The sequence below is a fragment of the Onychostoma macrolepis genome, chromosome 13 (genome assembly GCF_012432095.1).
Source record: "Onychostoma macrolepis isolate SWU-2019 chromosome 13, ASM1243209v1, whole genome shotgun sequence".
Lineage (NCBI taxonomy): Eukaryota > Metazoa > Chordata > Actinopteri > Cypriniformes > Cyprinidae > Onychostoma > Onychostoma macrolepis.
In genome coordinates, this window is record NC_081167.1 from 6,587,789 (window position 1) to 6,611,812 (window position 24,024).

A 24,024-nucleotide genomic window follows, 5' to 3' on the forward strand; every position below is an offset into this window, starting at 1 on the left:
AAGCACTGAAACATGACGCGATGTGACTGTAATGGCAATGTCTGCCTGTTTTCACTGCGCTACGGCACTTTTAATGCTCGGATGTATTCCGAGTAGGAGTATCGTATTTACGCTGCACAACTGCCTGAATCCAAATGAAGGATACTGTGAAAAGATGGTGACATCAAACAGCATTAAAGGACATCAGACACCACACTGAAGCCTGTGAAGCGCACACACCTGTGTAATGGAAACAGACAGGTGTTCACTGGAGAGACCACTGGTCATTCATATATATATATAAACGATTAATCGCGATTAATTGCATCCAAAATAAAAGTTTTTGTTTACATAAAATATACGTGTACTGTGTATGTTTATTATGTATATATAAATACACACACATGCATGTATATAATTAAGAAAAATATGCTATGTTTATTTATTAAATGTATTCATATATATATATATATATATATATATATATATATTTATACATATATATATATACATATATATATACATATATATATATATATATATATATATATATATATAATATAAATTATATAAATATAAATTAGTGCTGTCAAAGTTCATTCATTTTAACGGCACTAATTTTATTAACGCAGCGCGCATTTTCTGTGGGCTAGCCAGTAGTTGGAGAAATGGAGATGCACAGTGTTGCCAACTTAGCGACTTTGCAGACCCCTTTAGCAACTTTTCCCCCCACCTCTTCAAAAAGGCGCCTAGCGACAAATCTTTAGGATTTGCCCAAACCTTATTTACTTCCTGAGACTCGCGAGGTCTCTCTTCCCCAGCGCGCGCACCTCTCTCTCTCTCTCTCTCGCGAGCGGCGGAGAGGAGCAGCGCTTTCAGTTAAACACAGATATTATGTTGCTTCAGTAATTTTACATGCAAGTATAGCTGAAATCACAGCACAGATATTGGAAGGGAGAGAAGGTTATGTAGCCTATTCTCAATGGGTCGCGTTTCAGTCACTATTTCATATTCATTCCGTTGTCTGACAACAGAAACAGTCAAATATACCAAAGAAAACAATTTTATTGAGAATTTAGCTGCATCAAAATACAGTATGTGGGCACAGATAGGCAAACAAATCTAATAATAAATAATAAATGTACATTTTGCATGTTCAGAAGAAGTGAGCTGCCCTGTAGTGCAAAAATATAAACAGGTTTGTGTCAGTAAATTGCTCAGTGCAAAGAAAGAGAAGTAATGGGAACCTGGTATTTCTTATGTGTCTAATAGACATGAACAAGTTATTTGAAAAACATCTATGACCTTTAAAACATGTCTAGTCTTCATGCTCTATGTTGACTATGGTTTCAATAATAATAAACATACATTTACATAAAGCATCCATATTTAAGCTACGTTTAGTACAAATAAAAATGTGCGATTAAGTTGCAATTAATCACGAGTTAACTCATGACAATCATGCGATTAATCACAATTAAAAATAATAATAATAATCGATTGACAGCCCTAATATAAAATATATACATGTAAATATTTTCAAAATATATATTGTATGTGTGTATATTTATATAAACATAATAAACATACACGGTACACACACATATATTATGTAAACAAAAACTTTTATTTTGGATGCGATTAATTGCAATCATTTGACAGCACTAATATATATATATATATATATATATATATATATATATATATACACACACATACATACACACACACATATACATACACATATATATATATATATATACACACACACATATACATACATGTATGTGTGTGTGTGTGTGTGTGTGTGTGTGTGTGTATATATATATATATATATATATATATATATATATATATATATATATATATATATATATATATATATATATATATATATATATATACACATACATACACATATACATACATTTGGCTGGTTTATTTTAGCAGTTACTCCCTGTTGTACATACAAGAAGAACAAAAAAAGCAGAGCAAAGAGCATTTAAAAAGGTGTAAACTGATTTATTTAGGCATCAGGCCATCACATCAACCCTATACAGCTCATCTAATAGAGTATACTGTTATTGGTTAAATACAGTATATTTATAAATAGACTGTACATCTGTAAAATAAATAATTCACTATTGCGTATTATAAGTCACTTGGTGTTTAAGGTTTTGTTCCAGCTTTGAACTGTCTTGCGCTAAGTGCTACAGGTCATGCGGCGTGAGAGGTTGCACACTAACTGGTGGTCTCGCAGTAGTCGTACAGTGCAAGCACAAAACATCGGCAGCTCCAGTATCACATCTCTGTCTCTGCCAAAAAGCTCTCACCCAGTCCTGATGTCATCAGGACCATCTGGGAGCTGGAAGAGTCTGGAAGGGTCAGAGACAATTTGGTAAATGTTTGAAATGTGTGAAGAGGACAGGAATTTGGCTTTTCCAGTTCTGAACGACTAAAGATTGTTCTTTCTAGGGATAGTTCACATTCTCTCATCTTTATTCCCCCTCAAACCTGCATGACTTTCTTTAACCCGGTGTATTTTTGGAGAATATCCTGGCCGCTCTTCTTCATGTACACTATACTTGATCAAAAATACAGAAAATACCGTAATATTGTGAAATACTATTATAATTTAAAATAACAGTTTGTTATTTTAATATATTTTAAAATCTAATTAATTCCTGTGATCAAAGCTGAATTTTCAGTCTACAGTGTCACATGAGAAATCATTTTAATATGCTGATTTGCTACTAATTATTTTCAATGTTAAGAGCAGTTGTGCTACTTAATAGTTTTTGTGCAAGCCTTTTTTCACGATTCCTTGATGAATAAATGTTCAGTAGAACAGAATGTATTTGAAACATATGTTTTTAACAATCTAAAAGTCTTTACTGTTTGTGTCCTTTCTGAATAAATGTCTTAAAAATAAAAATGTTATTGAGCCCAAATTTTTGAACAGGCAAGTACAGTAAAGGAGATGAGAGGGCACTGGGTCTATCAAGCTCCAAAATGACAAATAAATAAATAAATAAGTACCAAAAAAAAGAAATCCATTTGACTTCTGTAGAATGTAGCAAAAATGATTAACGTATAAAAAAATAAAAATGTAGGCTATTTTTCTTCAAATCATTGAGTATAACAGTCTTTCTGTAAAAATGGTGCATTGACGTCATTGGTTTTAGTGAAATGGAGTACTACTTTGATACTTTTAAGGTGATTTTTTGTTACCTCCAAGTCCCCATTCTCTTTCATTATATGGAAAGGAATGGTCAGGATTTGCTTCCAAAAATTCATCTTTTGCACAAAAAAGAAAGTCAATTAGGTTTGGAGTGACGTGAGGGTGAGTGATGATAGAATGATCATTTTCAGCCGAACTATTCCTTTAAAATTTAACCTTGCTAATAATAACCTCTAAGTCTAATGACTTTAGGATATACAGGACAGAGAATTCACAACTTGGCCATTATAAGAAATTCATATTTCTATTTCGTAAGTAGAAATGATCTCTCCTAAATAATGCATGAGTAATGTCAATTTCTGTACTTCCCTTTTGCCCCAGCCTCTTAGAACCAGTTACTCCAGGAAAGTCATCCACACACAAAGAGGGAAAGAGAAAGTGGAAGAGAAATCTAAATGAAACAGTCTTGAAGCAAAGAGAACAGGCTGAGAGAGTGAGGCTGGTCAGCCCTTACTGCTGTGGGGAACCCAGGCGGGTTTCTCCCTGGGGGTCACCGAGCGTCCGCGCGCCTCTCCATCTTTATCCTCCTCCTCCTCGCCTTCAGAGAGGAGATCTGAGATCTGCTGCTGCAGCTCAGGACTGATGTCGTTCTCGGCTAGAACCAGCACATGCAGGCTGGTGGGGTAGTTCTCCACCATGTCTAGGAAGACCTGACCACAGAGAAACAAAGAAAGCATGAAATAGTACATGTAAAGAACTTGGAGGAAATATAAAGCAATGACATATCTGTGTTAATAATACATATACAAAATTATAAACAATCGAGCACTTATATGGTTGATACTCCAACATAGCAACCCATCATAATATAGAAAAAAGACGACGACGTAATATGTAACCACTACTTCTGCACAAAATCATGTTGTCGGGGATGACACTCTACCCACACCTGAAAAAGTTACCACACCAGTGTAGGAGTTTGAAATCTGTAATAAAAGATGATAACTTCAAGATTTAATAATTGTTCTAATTCTTTGAGAATAGTAAAGTGCACACAGCAATTAAAACGATAATATCACAAATGAAAATATCATTGGAATCACTTTTAGAACTTAAAAAAAAAAAAAAAAACATTGACAGCCAATAGGAAATCCAGCTGATGTTAAAAGAGCTTGAGCATTAAAGGGATAGTTCACCCAAAAATGAAAATCTTGTCATTAATTACTCACCCTCATGTCGTTCCAAACCTGTAAGACCTTCGTTCATCTTCAGAACACAAATTAAGATATTTTTGATGCATTCCGAGAGCTCTCCGACCCTCCATAGACAGCAATGTAATTAACACGATCAAGGCTCAGAAATGTAGCAAGGAGATCGGTAAAATAATCCATGTGACTTCAGTGGTTCAACCATAATTTTACGAAACTACGAGAACACTTTTGTGCGCAAAGAAAACAAAAATAATGACTTTATTCAACAATTCGTCTCCTCCGCGTCACCCTATAGCGCCATTTTGGAGAGTATCCACTGTATTCAGTATTGAATACAGTATTGGACACAGTATTCTTTTAGCTTCGTAAAATTACGGTTGAACCCCTGATGTCACCTGGATTATTTTAACAATCTCCTTGCTACGTTTCTTGGACGTTGATCATGTTAGGATCCTTGCTGTCTATGGAGGGTCAGAGAGCTCTTGGAATGCATCAAAAATATCTTAATTTGTGTTCTGAACATGAACGAAGGTCTTATGGGTTTAGAACGACATGAGGGTGAGTAATTAATGACAGAATTTTCATTTTTGTGTGAACTATCCCTTTAAAGCAGCAGATGACAACTGTAGCATATGCTTATAATAAACAGAAAATGGTGTGGATGATAATATGGTTATCAATATACTTATCTTTATAGTTATGGTTCTTGGTGTGAACAGTCCAGTCTACAGGAGCGTTAAGATTACAAATTCTCTCTTTACCTCCCTATACTTGTATTTTGAAAACACAAAATAAAGTTAAAGACGAATGTGAGTGATGGCACTATTCATTCATTTTATACTTTCCCAAAATTTATATAGAAATTGCGATAAAATTGTAATTTTTTAAATCGCTATTTATCGCAATTCCGTGTAGTCAAAATCTGATACAGTGACAACCCTAATTAGTAGTCACCTCATCACTGCATAACATTCATTTGCATGAAGCTGAACTCAAACGTTCAGACACGAGTGCAAATCTCATGGAAAATCATTGACTTCCGACTGCAGTCACAAGACGCTGTACTTGTGAATCCCCCTTAAAGGGATAGTTCAATCAAATACAGGTGCTGGTCATATAATTAGAATATCATCAAAAAGTTTATTTATTTCACTAATTCCATTCAAAAAGTGAAACTTGTACATTATATTAATTCATTACACACAGACTGATATATTTCAAATGTTTATTTCTTTTAATTTTGATGATTAGAGCTTACAGCTCATGAAAGTCAAAAATCAGTATCTCAAAATATTAGAATATTACTTAAGACCAATACAAAGAAAGGATTTTTAGAAATCTTGGCCAACTGAAAAGTATGAGCATGTACAGCACTCAATACTTAGTTGGGGCTCCTTTTGCCTGAATTACTGCAGCAATGCGGCGTGGCATGGAGTCGATCAGTCTGTGGCACTGCTCAGGTGTTATGAGAGCCCAGGTTGCTCTGATAGTGGCCTTCAGCTCATCTGCATTGTTGGGTCTGGCATATCGCATCTTCCTCTTGACAATACCCCATAGATTCTCTATGGGGTTCAGGTCAGGCGAGTTTGCTGGCCAATCAAGCACAGTAACACTATGGTCATTGAACCAGCTTTTGGTACCTTTGGCAGTGTGGGCAGGTGCCAAGTCCTGCTGGAAAATGAAATCTGCATCTCCATAAAGCTTGTCAACAGAAGGAAGCATGAAGTGCTCTAAAATTTCTTGGTAGATGGCTGCGTTGACTGTGGACATCAGAAAACACAGTGGACCGACACCAGCAGATGACATGGCAGCCCAAATCATCACTGACTGTGGAAACTTCACACTGGACTTCAAGCAACATGGATTCTGTGCCTCTCCACTCTTCCTTCAGACTCTGGGACCTTGATTTCCAAATGAAATGTAAAATTTACTTTAATCTGAAAAGAGGACTTTGGACCACTGAGCAACAATCCAGTTATTTTTCTCCACAGCCCAGTTAAGATGCTTCTGACGTTGTCTCTGGTTCAGAAGTGGCTTGGTAGCCCTTTTCCTGAAGACGTCTGAGCGCGGTGACTCTTGATGCACTGACTCCAGCTTCAGTCCACTCCTTGTGAAGCTCTCCCAAGTGTTTGAATCGGCTTTGCTTGACTGTATTCTTAAGCTTGCGGTCATCCCTGTTGCTTGTGCACCTTTTCTTACCCAAATTCTTCCTTCCAGTCAACTTTGCATTTAATATGCTTTGATACAGCACTCTGTAAACAGCCACACCTTTCATTAATGACCCTCTGTGACTTACCCTCTTTGTGGAGGGTGTCAATGTTCGTCTTCTGGATCATTGCCAAGTCAGCAGTCTTCTCCATTATTGTGGTTTCAAAGAACAAGAGATACCCGGAATTTATACTGTTTGGATGGTCATTTATTCAAACTCAAATGTAAATATTTTAATATTTTGAGATACTGATTTTTGACTTTCATGAGCTGTAAGCTCTAATCATCAAAATTAAAAGAAATAAACATTTGAAATACAGTATATCAGTCTGTGTGTAATGAATGAATATAATATACAAGTTTCACTTTTTGAATGGAATTAGTGAAATAAATCAACTTTTTGATAATATTCTAATTATATGACCAGCACCTGTATGTACCCTCACCCTCCACTAGATCCAAACCTGTATGCATGTCTTTCATCTGTTGAGCACAAAAGAAAATATTTCGAAGAATGCTGGTAACCAAGAAGCTGATGGTAGCCATCGACTTAGTATAGTACTAATGCTACGGAAGTCAATGGCTACTGTGAACTATTGGGTTATTAATATTCGTCAAAATATTTTTCTTCTGTTGAGCAGAAACTAATAGAGGTTTGGAACAAGTGGAGGGTGAGTAAATGATGATAACATTTTCATTTTTGAATTTTGAACTATCCCTTTAAGCCTCATTTCATGCTGCACAACTCCAATTTATTTGGGCAAGTAGGACATTATGACCTGTAAACATTAGTTACACAAGTGTAATATAAAAAGGAAGTGGCATCAGATCATTGGGTGTAAAAATGAATTGATTTTTCAGGAACAAATGTAATTATGGAGTCAGTGTCTTCTCTTGCCTCCGGCTCGCAGCAGAAAAGTGAGACTCAAATACTTCTCTGGATTTTCAGCTAAGCTGCACAGCCCCATACAGAACCTTCAGTGCTGAAAACATAATCAAATTAGACAAAATATTCAATAGATCAACATGAAATGGGTGGACGATTGGTAGAATTTAATAAATAATAGGCATGAGTCTGGAGTGTTAGTATGCCTTGAGGTGCGGTCACATCAGCAAAAACGTCCAATGTTTATTGTCAATAGCATAGCAACGTATGGAGCACACTTCTATGAAGTGACTTTCTGTTGGTCAACGCAGAGAATCCACCTGAACAACTTGAACCTGTGACAAAACCTGCTTGGGAAAATCTTTCACTCTGAGTTATTTGAAAATTCACTAAGCGACAGTAAATGACATTGCACCTTTAAGCTGTTCATTTCTGCACTCATTTATGTATATATAGGTGGTGCTTGGAAGTTGACGAGACCGTGTGTCCAAAATTGCTTCACGTTATTCAAAAAGCAATACATCTAATCGGAACAATGTTTAAATATACTTAATCATGATACCCCTAGTGAAAAATAAATATACTAACGTGTATTTGAAATACTAAGTATACTACAAATACATTTACATATTTATGCACTTAATACAAATACCCTGCAATTGTACTTTTGGTACAGGCCTACTACTGGTATACTATAATAATAGTCTGCTAAATTGGAACAACTAATTTTGAACTTAATGCATTTTAATTGTTTGTAAGTAGTGATAAAATCCAGCTAAAGATATACTGAAGTATATTTGATTGTGCTAAAGTGGAACTATTGCAAGTATACTTCAGGTACACTTTAAATATCTTGCATTCAAAGACCGATATTATTCAAAGATCATACAATCCTCATCAATAGTGACAGTAAAACACATTTTTAGGTTGATATTAAGAAATGTGCATTGTGCACAAGTAGTACTCCAAATAAAGTTTAATTGAAATGTTTTATATCAGTAAGTCTCGAGCGATATGTCAGTAAATGTGTTACTACATTTGAACTATACTTAGTATGAAATAAATGTATCTTAAATATAATACCGTTTCTACTAGGGAAAGTTGGCACAAATACTTGGATGACCCACTATACCTGCTTAGACTTCAACCAATGCATATTTTACCATCCAGTGACACCAAGCACAGAGACATTACAACCATCATGACAGGAGTATGAACACAGAGCATGAAGAAATTCCCTGTACAACTTTGCCCTCTAGTGGACATTTATGAAAAATAATCCTCTGCCAATTCTACCTCCTGTTGACAGAGAAGGTATGAGAGCTTTTAAAGGAATACTTTATCTGTTTAGAGATGTCATGTTGTATAGACCTTGTGATATTTTCTTTCTTTCATGAAACACAGTCTAAGATTCATAAACCCAGACGTAACATCTCATTTTGTGTTTCACAGAAGAAAGATAATAAAATGAGGCTGCAATGACACGAGGGTGACAGAGGAATTATGGCTTAAAGCTGTGCTTAATCCATTATTTTCCCCCACAGTGCTATTTTTCAGCAGGTGGTGATAGGAAAAGGTTTTGGATTACTTATCTGGTTTATAAAGTACATATCTGATCTACATGCCCTATCTCCTTTCGAGGGCGAAATGAATGAAGCCGCTGCACAGATTACATTACATGCATCACACAGCACTTACCCGCATGAACTTACACATAATTCATCACTGATTCAAATCAACAAGTCCTACGAATAGTGTTTACTCTTTCAGAAATTAAAGTGAACCATGGTAGGTATTTTAGAAATGCAGGAGAAGTGGGTGGGAAAATGAAAACAATTAGATTCAACTGAAGATCATACTATTTTCTGCCTTAAGAGAACAATTAAGCTAAAAATGAAAATTCTCATTTCTTTCTTCTGTTATTTTGAAGAATAATCACATTCTTCATGATATTCTTTATAGATTTACACCACTGTTTAGGTTTTTAAGACACTCGTGCTCATCAAGGCTGCATTAACTTGATCAAAATACAGTAAAAATGTTATTACAATTTAAAATAACTAATAACTATTTTCTATTTGAATATATTTTAAAATGTAATTTATTTCTGATGCCAAGCTGAATTTTCAGCATCATTACTCCAGTCTTCAGTGTCACATGATCCTTCAGAAATCATTCTAATGTGCTGATTTGCCGCTCAGGAACATGTCCTATTATTATCAACATTGAAAACAGTTGTGACTCCTTAATATTTTTGTGGAAAATGTAAAATGTTTTTTTCTGGATCCTTTGATGAATACAAAGTAAAAAAAAACGGCATTTATTTGAAATGGAAATCTTTCGTAACATTATAAATGTCTTTACTGTTGCTTTATTATTTCCAGTATTATTTCCTTTAACAAAACTGAACCCGAAAAACTTACTGACTCCAAACTTTTGAACAGTAGTGTAAAAAGAAAGTCATACGGGTATGGAAAGCTGGAGGAGGGTGAGTAAATATCTCTATCCATTGGGGCAGTCGTGGCCTAATGTATAGAGAGTTGGACTTGTAACCCGAAGGTCACGGCGATTGTAGGTGGGGGGAGTGAATGTACAGCGCTCTCTCCACCTTCAATACCACGACTGAGGTGAGACCCTTGAGCAAGGCACTGAACCCCCAACTGCTCCCTTGGCGCCGCAGCATTGGCTGCCCACTGCTCCAGGTGTGTGTTCACGGTGTGTGTGTGTGCACTTGGATGGGTTAAATGCAGAGCACAAATTCCGAGTATGGGTAACCGTACTTGGCCACACGTCACTTCACTATACTTTAAATGATGACAGGATTATTTTTTTTTTTTTTTCATGTTTGGGTGAATTATCCCCTTCTCAGTCTGCATTGTATTGTGATTTTCTAAATATAATGTAAATATGAAGCAAATATTATCCTATACATATACATATATATATATATATATATATATATATATATATATATATATATATATATATATATATGTGTGTGTGTGTGTGTGTGTGTGTGACCCTGGACCACAAAACCAGTCATAAGGGCCTTTTTTTTTTTATTGAGATTTATACATCATCTGAAAGCTGAATAAATAAGCCATTGATAGCATGCATGTTAGGATAGGACAATATTTAACTGAGATACAACAGATGAAAACCTGGAATCTGAGGGTGCAAAAAAAATCTAATTATTGAGAAAATCGCCTTAAAAGTTGTCCAAATGAAGTTCTTAGCAAAACGTATTACTAATCAAAAATTAAGTTTTGGTATATTTATGGTAGGAAATTTACAAAATATCTTCATGGTTCATGATCTTTACTTAATATCCTAATGATTTTTGGCATAAAAGAAAAATCTATAATTTTGACCCATACTGTTGGCTATTGCTACAAATATACCCGTGCTACTTATGACTGGTTTTGTGCTCCAGGGTCTCACACACACACACACACACACACACATATACACCTATATATATATATATATATATATACACAGTGGTGTGAAAAAGTGTTGGCCCCCTTCCTGATTTTTAAATTTTTTGAATATTTGTCACACTTAAAAGATTCAGATCATCAAACAAATTTTAATATTACACAAAGATAATGCAAGTAAATACAAAATGCAGTTTTTAAATGATGATTTCATTTATTAAGGGAAAAAAGCTGTCCAAACCTACCTGGCCCTACGTGAAAAATGAATTGCCCCCTCCTATTAAATCATGAAATAACTGTGATTAACCACATTATTTTAGAAAGCTGAGTTAAATTTCACTGGCCAAACCCAAGCCTGATTAAGACCAGACCTGTTGAATCAAGAAATCACTTAAATAGAACCTGTCTGACAAAGTGAAGCATGCTTAAAGAGCAACACATCATTCAGCGATCTTAAGAAATTCGAGAACAGATGAGAAACAAAACATGTATCAGTCTGGAAAGGGTTATAAAGCCATTTCTAAGGCTTTGGGACTCCAGCAAACCATGGTCAGAGCCATTATCCACAAATGGAGAAAACTTGGAACAATGGTGAACCTTCCCAGGAGTGGCCGGCTTACCAAAATTACTCCAAGAGCACAAAGACGACTCATGACCTCCAGGAGGTCATAAAAGAACCCAGAACAACATCTAAAGAACTGCAGGCCTCACTTGCCTCAATTAAGGTCATGTTCATGATTCAACAATAAGAAAGAGACTGCGCAAAAACGGCATCCATGGGAGAGTTCCAAGGCAAAAGCCACTGCTGACCAAAAAGAACACAAAGGCTCGTCTCACATTTGCCAAAAAATATCTTGATTATCCCCAAGACTTTTGGGCAAATACTCTGTGGACTGATGAGACAAAAGTTTAACTTTTTGGAAGGTGTGTGTCCCGTTACATCTGGCGTAAAACCAACACAGCATTTCATAAAAAGAACATCATACCAACAGTCAAACATGGTGGTGGTAGTGTGATGGCCTGAGGCTGCTTTGCAGCTTCAGAACCTGGATGACTTGCCATAATTGATGGAACCATGAATTCTGCACTCTATCAGAAAGTCCTGAAGGAGAATGTCCAGCCATCAGTTTGTGACCTCAAGCTCAAGTGCACTTGGGTTATGCAGCAGGACAATGATTCCAAACACACCAGCAAGTTCACCTCTGAATGTCTCAAGAAAAACAAAATTAAGGTTTTGGAGTGGCCAAATCAAAGTCTGGACTTAAATCCAATTTAAATTCTGTGGCATGACCTTAAACAGTCCATTCATGCTCGAAAACCCTCCATGTGGCTGAATTAAAACAATTCTGCAAAGATGAGTGGGCCAAAATTCCTCCACAGCGATGTGAAAGACTCATTGCCAGTTATTGCAAACGCTTGATTGCAGTTGTTGCTGCCAAGGGTGGCCCAACCAGTTATTAGGTTTAGGGGGCAAGCACTTTTTCACACAGGGCCATGTGGGTTTGGATTTTGTTTTCCCTTCATAATAAAAAAACTTCATTTAAAAACTGCATGTTGTGTTTACTTGTGTTATCTTTGATTAATATTTAAATTTGTTTGATGATCTGAAACATTAAAGTGTGACAAACATGCAAAAAAATTAAAAAAATCAGGAAGGGGGCCAACACTTTTTCACACCACTGTATATATATATATATATGTGGAAATTAATCTGCATTGTTAATCCTTTTGATCTTTTATTTAAAAAAATTCACAAAAATCTAACCTTTCACTGGATAATAAGAATTTACAATGAGGGGAAATATCATTATGAAATAACTGTTTTTCTCAAATACATGTTGGACACAATTATTGGCACCCCTAGAAATTCTTATGAGTAAAATATCTCTGAAGTATATTCCCATTCATATTCACAATTTTGAGCACTCCAGGGTGATTATGAACATGAAATTATCCAGCCATGGCTTCCTGTTTCATAGAAATATAAATAGGAGGGAAACAAAGTCCAAATTCCCTTAATCATCCATCACAATGAGAAAAACCAAAGAATCTATTTCTGATGTGCAGCAAAAGATAATTGAGCTTCACAAATTAGTGAAGTGGCTTTAAGAAAAGAGCTAGAGCAGTGAAAATTCCCATTTCCACCATCAGGGCAATAATTAAGAATTTCCAATCAACATAAAATGTTACGAAACTGCCTGGAAGAGGACGTGTGTCTATATCGTCCTAATGCACGGTGAGGAGGAGAGTTTGAGTGGCTAAAGACTCTCCAAGGACCACAGCTGGAGAATTGCAGAAAATAGTGTCTCGGGGTCAGAAAACCTTTTTAAAAAAAAAAAAAAAAAAAAGTCAAACAGCGCCTACATCACCACATGTTGTTTGGGAGGGTTTCAAGAAAAATTCTCCTCACTCATCCAAAAACAAACTCCAGCATATTCAATTATCAGACACGACTGGAATTTCAAATGGGCCTGGCTTCTATGGTCAGAAGAAACAAAAAAATGAGCTTTTTAGTAGCAAACACTCAAGATGGGTTTGGTGAACATTTTATGGGATAAAAAGTACCCCATATGTACAATGAAATATACAGCTGTATTTATGATGTTGTGGGCCTATATTTCTGCTGGAGGTCCTGAACGTCTTGTTTATATACATGGCATCATGGATTCTATCAAATACCAACAGATAAGTGACTGACTCTGTTAGAAATCTTATAATGGGCCATGTTTGGATCTTTCAACCGTACAATAATCCAAACACACACCTCAAAAACAAAAACCTCTGACCTGAACCCTGTAGTAAATGAGTGAACTGAAGAGAAGAAGCACCAACATGGAGCTGGGAATCTAAAGGGTCTGGAGTGATTCTGGATGAAGGAATGGTCTCTGATCTCTTGTCAGGTGTTCTCTAACCTCATCAGGCATTATAGGAGAACATTTAGAGCTGTTAAACTGGCAAATGGAGGTTTCAAAAAGTATTGAATAAAAGGGTGCCATTAATTGTGGCCAATGTGTATTAGAGAAAAACATTTATTTCATAATGATATTTCCCCCCATTTGAAATTATTATTATCCAATGAAAGGTTAGATTTTTGTGAATTTTTTAAATAAAAGATCAAAAGGATTAACAATGCAGATTAATTTTCAAAGCCTTCTTTGATCATATTTACCAAGGGTGCCGATATTTTTGGCCATGACTGTATGGCACGACAGGCACAATTTTTATTATTTTAGCTGCTAACCAAAACATATTCAAGTTGCAATTATATAATGTATGGGCTTAAAGTGCACACTCTGAGCTTTAATTTGAGGGTATTCTCATCAAAATTGGAGGAAAGGTTAAAGAATTACATCTCTTTAATATGTACCTCCCCCCTTTTTCAAGGGACCATAAATGTGGGCTATTCCTTCGTTATTTCTACATCAATTAAGCAGGTAAAAGATCTGGAGTTGATTCTAAGTGTGCCATTTGCTGTGAACCCACATCATGCGGTCAAAGGAGCTCTCCATACAAGTGAAACAGACAATTGTTAGGCTTCAAAAACAAAATCCATCAGAGAGATAGCAGGAACATTAGGAGTGACCAAATCAACAGTTTGGTACTTTCTGAGGAAAAAAAGAACGCACTGGTGAACTCAGCAACATAAAAAGGCCAGGACGTCCACGCAAGACAACAGTGGTGGATGATTGGAGAATCCTCTCCATGGTAAAGAAAAACCCTTTCACAACATCCAGCCAAGAGAAGAACACTCTCCAGGAGGTAGACGTGTCTCTGTCAAAGTCTACAATCAAGAGAAGACTTCACGAGAACAAATACAGAGGATTTACCATAAGGTGCAAACAAAGTCAGGTTAGACTTTGCCAAAAAACATCAAAAAAAAAAAAAAAAAAGCCAGACCACTTCTGGAAAAGCATTCTTTGGACAGCTGAAATTAATATCAACCTGTACCAGAATGACGGGAAGAAAAAAGTATGGAGAAGGCTTAGAACAGCTCATGATCCAACATGATCTGTGAAACACGGTGGAGCAGTGTGATATGAGCATGAGCTGCATGGCTTCCAGTGGCACTGGGTTACTTACTGGTGTTCATTGATGACATGACAGAGAAGCAGCCGGAAGAATTCTGAAGTGTATAGAGATTAAATTTGTGAAGCTGTATAATTGAGCTTCACAAATTAGTGAAGGCTTTAAGAAAAGAGCTAGAGCAGTGAAAATTCCCATTTCCACCATCAGGGCAATAATTAAGAATTTCCAATCAAGATAAAATGTTACAAAACTGCCTGGAAGAGGACGTGTGTTTATATCATCCTAATGCACGGTGAGAAGGAGAGCTTGAGTGGCTAAAGACTCTCCAAGGACCACAGCTGGAAAATTGCAATATTGTATACTCTCTGCTCAGATTTAGCCAAATGCAGCAAAGTTGATTGGACGGTGCTTCATAGTACAAATGGACAATGAGCCAAAATATACAGCAAAAGCAACCCAGGAATTTTTGAAGGGAAAAAAGTGTTTTATTCTGCAATGGCCAAGTCAATCTCCTGATCTCAACCCGATTGAGCAGCATTTCACTTGCTGAAGACAAAACAAAAGGCAGAAAGACCCACAAACAGACAACTACTGAAGTCAGCTGCAGTAAACGCCTGGCAAAGCATCACAAAGGAGCAAACCCAGTCTCTGCTGATGTCCATGAGTTCCAGACTTAAGTCAGTAATTGCTAGAAAAAGATTCTCAACAAAATATAATTTTTTTTATTTATGATTATATTTATTTGTCCAATTACATTTGAGCCCCTGAAAATGGGGGGATTGTGTATAAAAATGGTTGTAATTCCTAAGCATTTTATGTTATATTTTTGTTCAACCCCTTGAATTAAATCTTAAAGTCTGTACTTGGATTTCATCTTGATTGTTTCATTTTAATTCTGTTTTGGTGGCATACAGAGCCGAAATTATGAAAATTGTGTCAGGGACCTAACTGTATGTATGTATGATATACAGGTGCATCTCAATAAATTAGAATGTCCTGAAAAAGTTTTTTCTTGTAAGTTATTTCAAAAAGTGAATCTTTCATATATTTTAGATTCATTGCATGTAAAGTAAAACATTTCAAAAGTTTTTTTTGTTTTAATTTTGATGATTAGAGCTTACAGCTCATGAAAGTCAAAAATCAGTATCTCAAAATATTAGAATATTTACATTTGAGTTTCAATAAATGACCATCCCTAAAGTATAAATTCCGGGTATCTCTTGTTCTTTGAAACCACAGTAATGGAGAAGACTGCTGACTTGGCAATGATCCAGAAGACGAACATTGACGCCCTCCACAAAGAGGGTAAGTCACAGAAGGTCATTACTGAAAGGTGTGGCTGTTTACAGAGTGCTGTATCAAAGCATATTAAATGCAAAGTTGACTGGAAGGAAGAATTTGGGTAGGAAAAGGTGCACAAGCAACAGGGATGACCGCAAGCTTAAGAATACAGTCAAGCAAAGCCGATTCAAACACTTGGGAGAGCTTCACAAGGAGAGAACTGAAGCTGGAGTCAGTGCATCAAGAGTCACCACGCTCAGACGTCTTCAGGAAAAGGGCTACCAAGCCACTTCTGAAGCAGAGACAACGTCAGAAGCGTCTTAACTGGGCTGTGGAGAATAAGAACTGGACTGTTGCTCAGTGGTCCAAAGCCCTCTTTTCAGATGAAAGTAAATTTTGCATTTCATTTGGAAATCAAGGTCCCAGAGTCTCGAGGAAGAGTGAAGAGGCACAGAATCCATGTTGCTTGAAGTCCAGTGTGAAGTTTCCACAGTCAGTGATGATTTGGGCTGCCATGTCATCTGCTGGTGTCGGTCCACTGTGTTTTCTGATGTCCACAGTCAACGCAGCCATCTACCAGGAAATTTTAGAGCACTTCATGCTTCCTTCTGCTGACCAGCTAAAGATGCTGATTTCATTTTCCAGCAGGACTTGGTACCTGCTCACACTGCCAAAGGTACCAAAAGCTGGTTCAATGACCATGGTGTTGGTGTGCTTGACTGGCCAGCAAACTTGCCTGACCTGAACCCCATAGAGAATCTATGGGAGATTGTCAAGAGGAAGATGAGAGACACCAGACCCAACAATGCAGATGAGCTGAAGGCCGCTATCAAAGAAACCTGTGCTTCCATACCACCTCAGCAGTGCCACAAACTGTTCACCTCCATGCCACACCGAATTGAGGCAGTAATTAAAGCAAAAGGAGCCCCTACCAAGTATTGAGTACATATACAGTAAATGAACATACTTTCCAGAAGGCCAACAATTCACTAAAAATGTTTTTTTTATTGGTCTTATGAAGTATTCTAATTTGTTGAGATAGTGAATTGGTGGGTTTTTGTTAAATGTGAGCCTAAATCATCACAATTAAAAGAACCAAAGACTTAAACTACTTCAGTCTGTGTGCACTGAATTTATTTAATACACAAGTTTCACAATTTGAGTCAAATTACTGAAATAAATGAACTTTTCCACGACATTCTAATTTATTGAGATGCACCTGTATGTACAGTGAGGAAAATAAGTATTTGAACACCCTGCTATTTTGCAAGCTCTCCCACTTAGAAATCATGGAGGGGTCTGAAATTGTCATCGTAGGTGCATGTCCACTGTAAGAGACATAATCTAAAAAAAAAAATCCAGAAATCACAATGTATGATTTTTTAACTATTTATTTGTATGATACAGCTGCAAATAAGTATTTGAACACCTGTCTATCAGCTAGAATTCTGACCCTCAAAGACCTGTTAGTCTGCCTTTAAAATGTCCACCTCCACTCCATTTATTATCCTAAATTAGATGCACCTGTTTGAGGTTGTTAGCTGCATAAAGACACCTGTCCACCCCATACAATCAGTAAGAATCCAACTACTAACATGGCCAAGACCAAAGAGCTGTCCAAAGACACTAGAGACAAAATTGTACACCTCCACAAGGCTGGAAAGGGCTACGGGAAATTGCCAAGCAGCTTGGTGAAAAAGGTCCACTGTTGGAGCAATCATTAGAAAATGGAAGAAGCTAAACATGACTGTCAATCTCCCTCGGACTGGGGCTCCATGCAAGATCTCACCTCGTGGGGTCTCAATGATCCTAAGAAAGGTGAGAAATCAGCCCAGAACTACACGGGAGGAGCTGGTCAATGACCTGAAAAGAGCTGGGACCACCGTTTCCAAGGTTACTGTTGGTAATACACTAAGGCGTCATGGTTTGAAATCATGCATGGCACGGAAGGTTCCCCTGCTTAAACCAGCACATGTCCAGGCCCGACTTAAGTTTGCCAATGACCATTTGGATGATCCAGAGGAGTCATGGGAGAAAGTCATGTGGTCAGATGAGACCAAAATAGAACTTTTGGTCATAATTCCACTAAACGTGTTTGGAGGAAGAAGACTGATGAGTACCATCCCAAGAACACCATCCCTACTGTGAAGCATGGGGTGGTAGCATCATGCTTTGGGGTGTTTTTCTGCACATGGGACAGGCGACTGCACTGTATTAAGGAGAGGATGACCGGGGCCATGTATTGCGACATTTTGGGAACAACCTCCTTCCCTCAGTTAGAGCATTGAAGATGGGTCGAGGCTGGGTCTTCCAACATGACAATGACCCGAAGCACACAGCCAGGATAACCAAGGAGTGGCTCTGTAAGAAGCATATCAAGGTTCTGGCGTGGCCTAGCCAGTCTCCAGACCTAAACCCAATAGAGGATCTTTGGAGGGAACTCAAACTCCGTGTTTCTCAGCGACAGGCCAGAAACCTGACTGATCTAGAGAAGATCTGTGTGGAGGAGTGGGCCAAAATCCCTCCTGCAGTGTGTGCAAACCTGGTGAAAAACTACAGGAAACGTTTGACCTCTGTAATTGCAAACAAAGGCTACTGTACCAAATATTAACATTGATTTTCTCAGGTGTTCAAATACTTATTTGCAGCTATATCATACAAATAAATAGTTAAAAAAAATCATACATTGTGATTTCTGGATTTTTTTTTTTAGATTATGTCTCTCACAGTGGACATGCACCTACGATGACAATTTCAGACCCCTCCATGATTTCTAAGTGGGAGAGCTTGCAAAATAGCAGGGTGTTCAAATACTTATTTTCCTCACTGTATATTATAATTAATTTGAATAAATATATTCAAAAATCTCCATGTTTCATGACGTAGTGAGTTTGGAACATACCTGTGCTGACTGATTGGTGAGGCCGGTTCCCTCCAAGTCCAGAACTTCAAGAGTTCGACTGGATGCAACAGCGACAGCGAGCATCCCAGCAATGTGATCCCCTGAAAACCACAAGCAATGGGAAAAGCTGAGACAGAGGCTCAGGGTGCAAGGTGCAAACCAAGTGGTTTTCAAAGTGCAAACCCTGCATTTCTTCGGCAGAAAAATTTGCACGCTTGGGTGGCAGTTTCATTCACCGGGGAGCAACAGTCAGCAAATAAATGTCTCAATATATAACATCTACATCGACCACTATACTTCAGGCAAAGACTTGGCTCCTTGAATTAATTGTTAAATAGATTTGTGTCGAACCATGACACACAATTAACTTTACAAATGTTTAAAGCAAATGCTTGAGCTTATTAATACTGATTAAAAGTGTTAACAATATCTATGCATCATGTCCAGCATACCATAAAACTGCAGAAAATCGCTCACCTAAGGGATTGTAGTCGAGGTTGAGGACCCGTAACTGTGAGCTATGAGCTACGGCGATGGCCAGTCGAGCCCAAGCCTGCGTGCTGATGGCTGGGTTAGCACTCAGTGTAAGCTCTTTAAGCCCTGTGCAGTATTATTGATTGCATAAAACAGCATTGTTAATTTAACACAGATCCGAGCCTGCTGCTAGATTTAAAACTACCACTACAGTATTTTTCATTTGGATATACATTATTCATAGACTTGTACCAATTTCCAGATATTACACACAAAAAAACACTCTCAAAATCAATGAAAACACACAGTCTTTACCAACGTTTTACAGTTTGAATATAACATATAACATTATATACTATGTAGAATATCAAAGGTTTGCATGTCTATTTGTTAATGAGGAATCTGTGGACGCAGTAATACAAATGTTTTTACATTGTATAAAATACACATATGTAAAATAATATCAAAAGTCATTTAATACATTCTGTAAAAGTTCCAAAGTGCCCAAGAGGGCTTCCTGCCCCAGGTAGAGGGCCATCATACCCCACTTTGAATAATTTTACATTTTGTTCTATGACAACTTAAATTAGCAAATGTTTGCATTTATTTCCCTCAATAACACATTATCTGTCTCATGCATCATCATCCTCCACATCCTAAACTTATATCTAAATATGTTACAGTTTAAAGGTCAATGCACATTCTTCTTATCTTTCTCCAACAAACAGGCCATTTCATATATTATTTAAAAAGTGAAGAAAATGTGTTTCAAAACATGTTTTTCTATATTAACTATGTGTTCACAGTGACAATGTGCCAAAGCGCTGAGAGCTGTGGAGTTTGGGGAGAGAGTGCAGCAGAAGTGTGAAAGCAACAAGAATGTGTCAGTTTTGCAAACGACGTACAATTCTGGCATATTAGCATGGTTAGCATTAGCATTTTTGTATTGATTCAGCCAACTGAAAAATACTGTAATATGCACTAAAAGCTCTAACATAATGTATAATTTGACTAACTGCATATTTAAGCTTAATGTATCACAAAGGTTTTTTGTATGGAAACTGTCTTTAGTAAACACTGTTTACTGGTGAAGCTGTGATGTTTTACCCGATTTGGCTCCATCCGGAGGAAGCATGCCACAAATGAGGCGAATTGCCTCATCTCCCAGCATGCAGTCCCCCAAATCCAAGGACACCAATGAGGGGTGAGTGGAAAGGGCTCCATTCAGGGTGACCAGTCCTGCATCTAAAAGTGGACTTCCGTGGAGACTGTAAAGGCACAGGAAAAGCAGACAGAGCCGGAAATTATTTTCTGTACTACATTTGCATTCCCTGAAGAAAAATGACAATGCTTTCAAGACAGCAGAAGCGTTTCAACTGTTGAAAAATAAAAAATGTCACAGCAGTGATTCTGTTGTGATTCTTTACTGTTGTCAGACTCAGGACACTCAGCGCCTTGTTTTCTGCCAGCTGTGTACAAGACTAAACAAATTAAGGATTATGTGTGACCTTTTAAAACGTAGTTAAACTAATTAAAAATTAGAGTTGAAATCACTATAACACATCCACAGATGTTGTAAGTATCTGTACCCAGAATTATAAGATTTACAGAAAAAAAATAAAAAAAATAAAACATGACTGAAGGTTGTAACATTTCCCAATATAGCTAATGAATATAAATTATACACTTGACAAACACACAAAAAAAAAAAAAAAACTGAGTTTGTAAAAAGACCAATCACAATTCAGTATGCAAAGGATCTGAGAAACACTACCAGCCTCTAATATTACAGTGACGTAATCGAAATCCCTTGGAACTGGAGAGCAAACATTCAAACAATGTATGTCAGTGAAGATCTTCAAACTTTAATTTCATAAACACGAATAATATATAGGCCTATATTATATACAGTACATTTAAAAAAAAAAACTGATAAAAAATTAATAACTTTTTTTTTTTAATTAACATAAATGCATGAATTAATTTAGCGCATTGCTGGGGTTTCATTGTAGCTACAGTAGCTACATATTTTGTAAAATATTGAATGTACATATTTACTCATTTAGCGGACGTACAAATGAGGAACATCGCAATCAATTTATCATAAGAGCCAATAATATTGATAGTAGCCTACACAATGCAGATTTTAAAGTTTCAGGATTAGTACACTAGCTAGGGCAGATACTGGATGTGGTTTGGGGGGGTTGCTTATTTGTCAAAGTCAAAAAGCCCACCAGTGATACTGTGTTTTCGAAATGTCTCGATTCCCTTCTTCAAATTAAGTCTGCTGTTGACTGACTGACAGGAAACTTCTCCTCAATAATAGTCTATCGCTATAAATATGCGCGATGATGGTAATAATTTGCATGCCTAACTAAAGAATCCTTCAAGAAGCACTCACAAGAGGGTCTGGACGGATCTGTTGGCCTTCAGAGCATCTGCCAGCTGCTTGGTCCGGCCGATGGTGGACACCACGCCGAGGTTGAGGTTGAGCTGCGCGAGAGAGTGCGACTCCGCCACGCCGCGACACACGCGGCCGAAGTCCCGGTCAGACAGCTGGCAGCCGCGCACCGACAGCAGCCGCACGCTGTTCTCCTTCAGACTGTCGCATATGTCTTTGATCTCCGCGCCGGACAGCGCCTCTCCCGTGATCTGAATAGAACCCGGCAGCATTTCGGTGGTGTCAAGCTCGATTAACGGGCATTATGGACCCAGGAGGTCGGATCCGCGGTGTCTAATCCGGTGCACCGGGCTCGGAATATCGCGGAAGGTGTGGTGCTGCTGCTGCTGCTGTCTACTTCAGCGTTTTGTGTGTTTGCCTCCCGACATGCTGGAGGATCCTCAAGGCTGTGAACCCAAGATGATGGTGATGATGCTGGTGCTGTCGGTTACTATGGGCACACTCTAAACGTCGCTCGCGTTAAATTGTTCCCATCTCACCAACGAAACGAGCTTTAGGCGACTCTAGGCTTGAGGTAATCCGCTTGACAGCTGATGCTGGGATTGGCCACAAGGAGAAAACGCGTCTGTGCTGAGCGCCAGTGTGAACGGAAAATGGGCGCAAGGTAACGAGTGTAGCTACATCTGTTACTGCTCTGTGAGGATGATTACTTGGGTCTTGGAAGTAGGTTGCATCTATTGCATGAAATAGAACACCGGGGCAAGTTGTCACACACTTCACCCTAGTGTCAGCGTAGGTTTATTTTACAAAGTGATTTTCTGTAGCCTACATATCAAGTTTTCACTACGAACAAATAAAGATTATTATTTTTTTTTTTCAGTTATTGCTCATGAAAAAAAAAATAATAATTTCAATATTTACAGTTAGCCTAATTTAACACTGTAGTGGGATGCAAAGTTTCACAGTGGGGAAATGCCTATATAGGTTTTGCAACAGAATGTAAACTTTTTATTTTTATTTTATCTTTTTTATTGCAATAATAATAAAGAATACAGTAGAAAAGATAACAAACAGAAAAGATTTGCATTATGCTTTGCAAGATATTGAGTGACAACTGATATGCATTTTAAGTCTGCTAGTTATGAAATATTGATTTACTTTACATGCAATCAGAATTTTATATAACAACTGCAACAAATTGCATATTTTTGTTCAGTTTGGGCCTTTTTTTTTTCTCTTCGAGTATGAGCTCCATGTTCTCATATCATATACTAGCCATAAAAGCCTGAAGTATCAAATATTCAAACACATGCAAATATATGCAAACTATATTCTTTATCTATCTTTTTTAAGTGCATATTTTTAGATTAAGATTCAATAAACAAGTTTCATTAAAAATAAAAATAAACGTCTCTAACAATTTTATGTGTCAGATATTACAGGGTTAACTGAGTGGTTAAACTGTCACAACAAAAGACATTTTTCAAAAATGTCAGCTCTGGGCAATTGCCACGTTTTATATGATTTTATAAAGAATTACAGTTCATTTATTTTTACATTTTTGATGTTACAAGTTCATTTGTTTCAAATAAGTTATGTTATTTTTTTGTATTGTTTGAAACGTTTACATTCTGTTGTGAAATGTATGTTGTTCGTTTTGTACATACTGCAATACAATGATGATTGAGCTAAATGTTTCTCAAAAGCCTGACGTGTCATATTTGATACTCATATTTTAGCATGATTGTTCCAAAAATGATGTATAATCAAGTTGCTTCAGTCCAGAAGTGTTCATACTTTATAGAAATCAGATCATTTAGAGGCTTTAGAAATTTGTGTATCAAATAAGATAGCTATAGGTTTAATAATATACCTTATCTAATCGATTCTTGTCTGAATGTGTGTCAGTGTTATTGTATTCACTTGTTACCCAACAGCTATACTATAAAAATATATAAAAACTTTGTTGTTAGCCATTGATACGTGCACAAACAATATTCATCCAATTGCAGCTCTGTGGCACAGGTGGGTCTTGTGA

At 37.1% G+C, this 24,024-nt stretch overlaps 1 protein-coding gene across 2 annotated transcripts; it reads right to left on the reverse strand.

Annotated features, from left to right (window-relative positions):
* Positions 1–1,915: 1,915 nt before the first annotated feature.
* lrrc73 (leucine rich repeat containing 73) lies at positions 1,916–22,775 on the reverse strand. 2 transcript variants are annotated; one of them, XM_058796496.1, is made up of 6 exons: positions 21,987–22,775; positions 20,693–20,853; positions 19,589–19,711; positions 19,112–19,212; positions 3,675–3,870; positions 1,916–2,354 (listed from the first exon to the last, which is right to left on the reverse strand). In XM_058796496.1, the coding sequence occupies exons 1-6, from the start codon at positions 22,256–22,258 to the stop codon at positions 2,281–2,283; spliced, it is 927 nt and encodes a 308-aa protein (XP_058652479.1). In that variant the 5' UTR covers positions 22,259–22,775; the 3' UTR covers positions 1,916–2,280. The 2 variants fall into 2 exon arrangements, with proteins under 2 accessions (XP_058652479.1, XP_058652478.1); XM_058796495.1 differs by having other exon boundaries at positions 1,916–3,558.
* Positions 22,776–24,024: the final 1,249 nt, after the last annotated feature.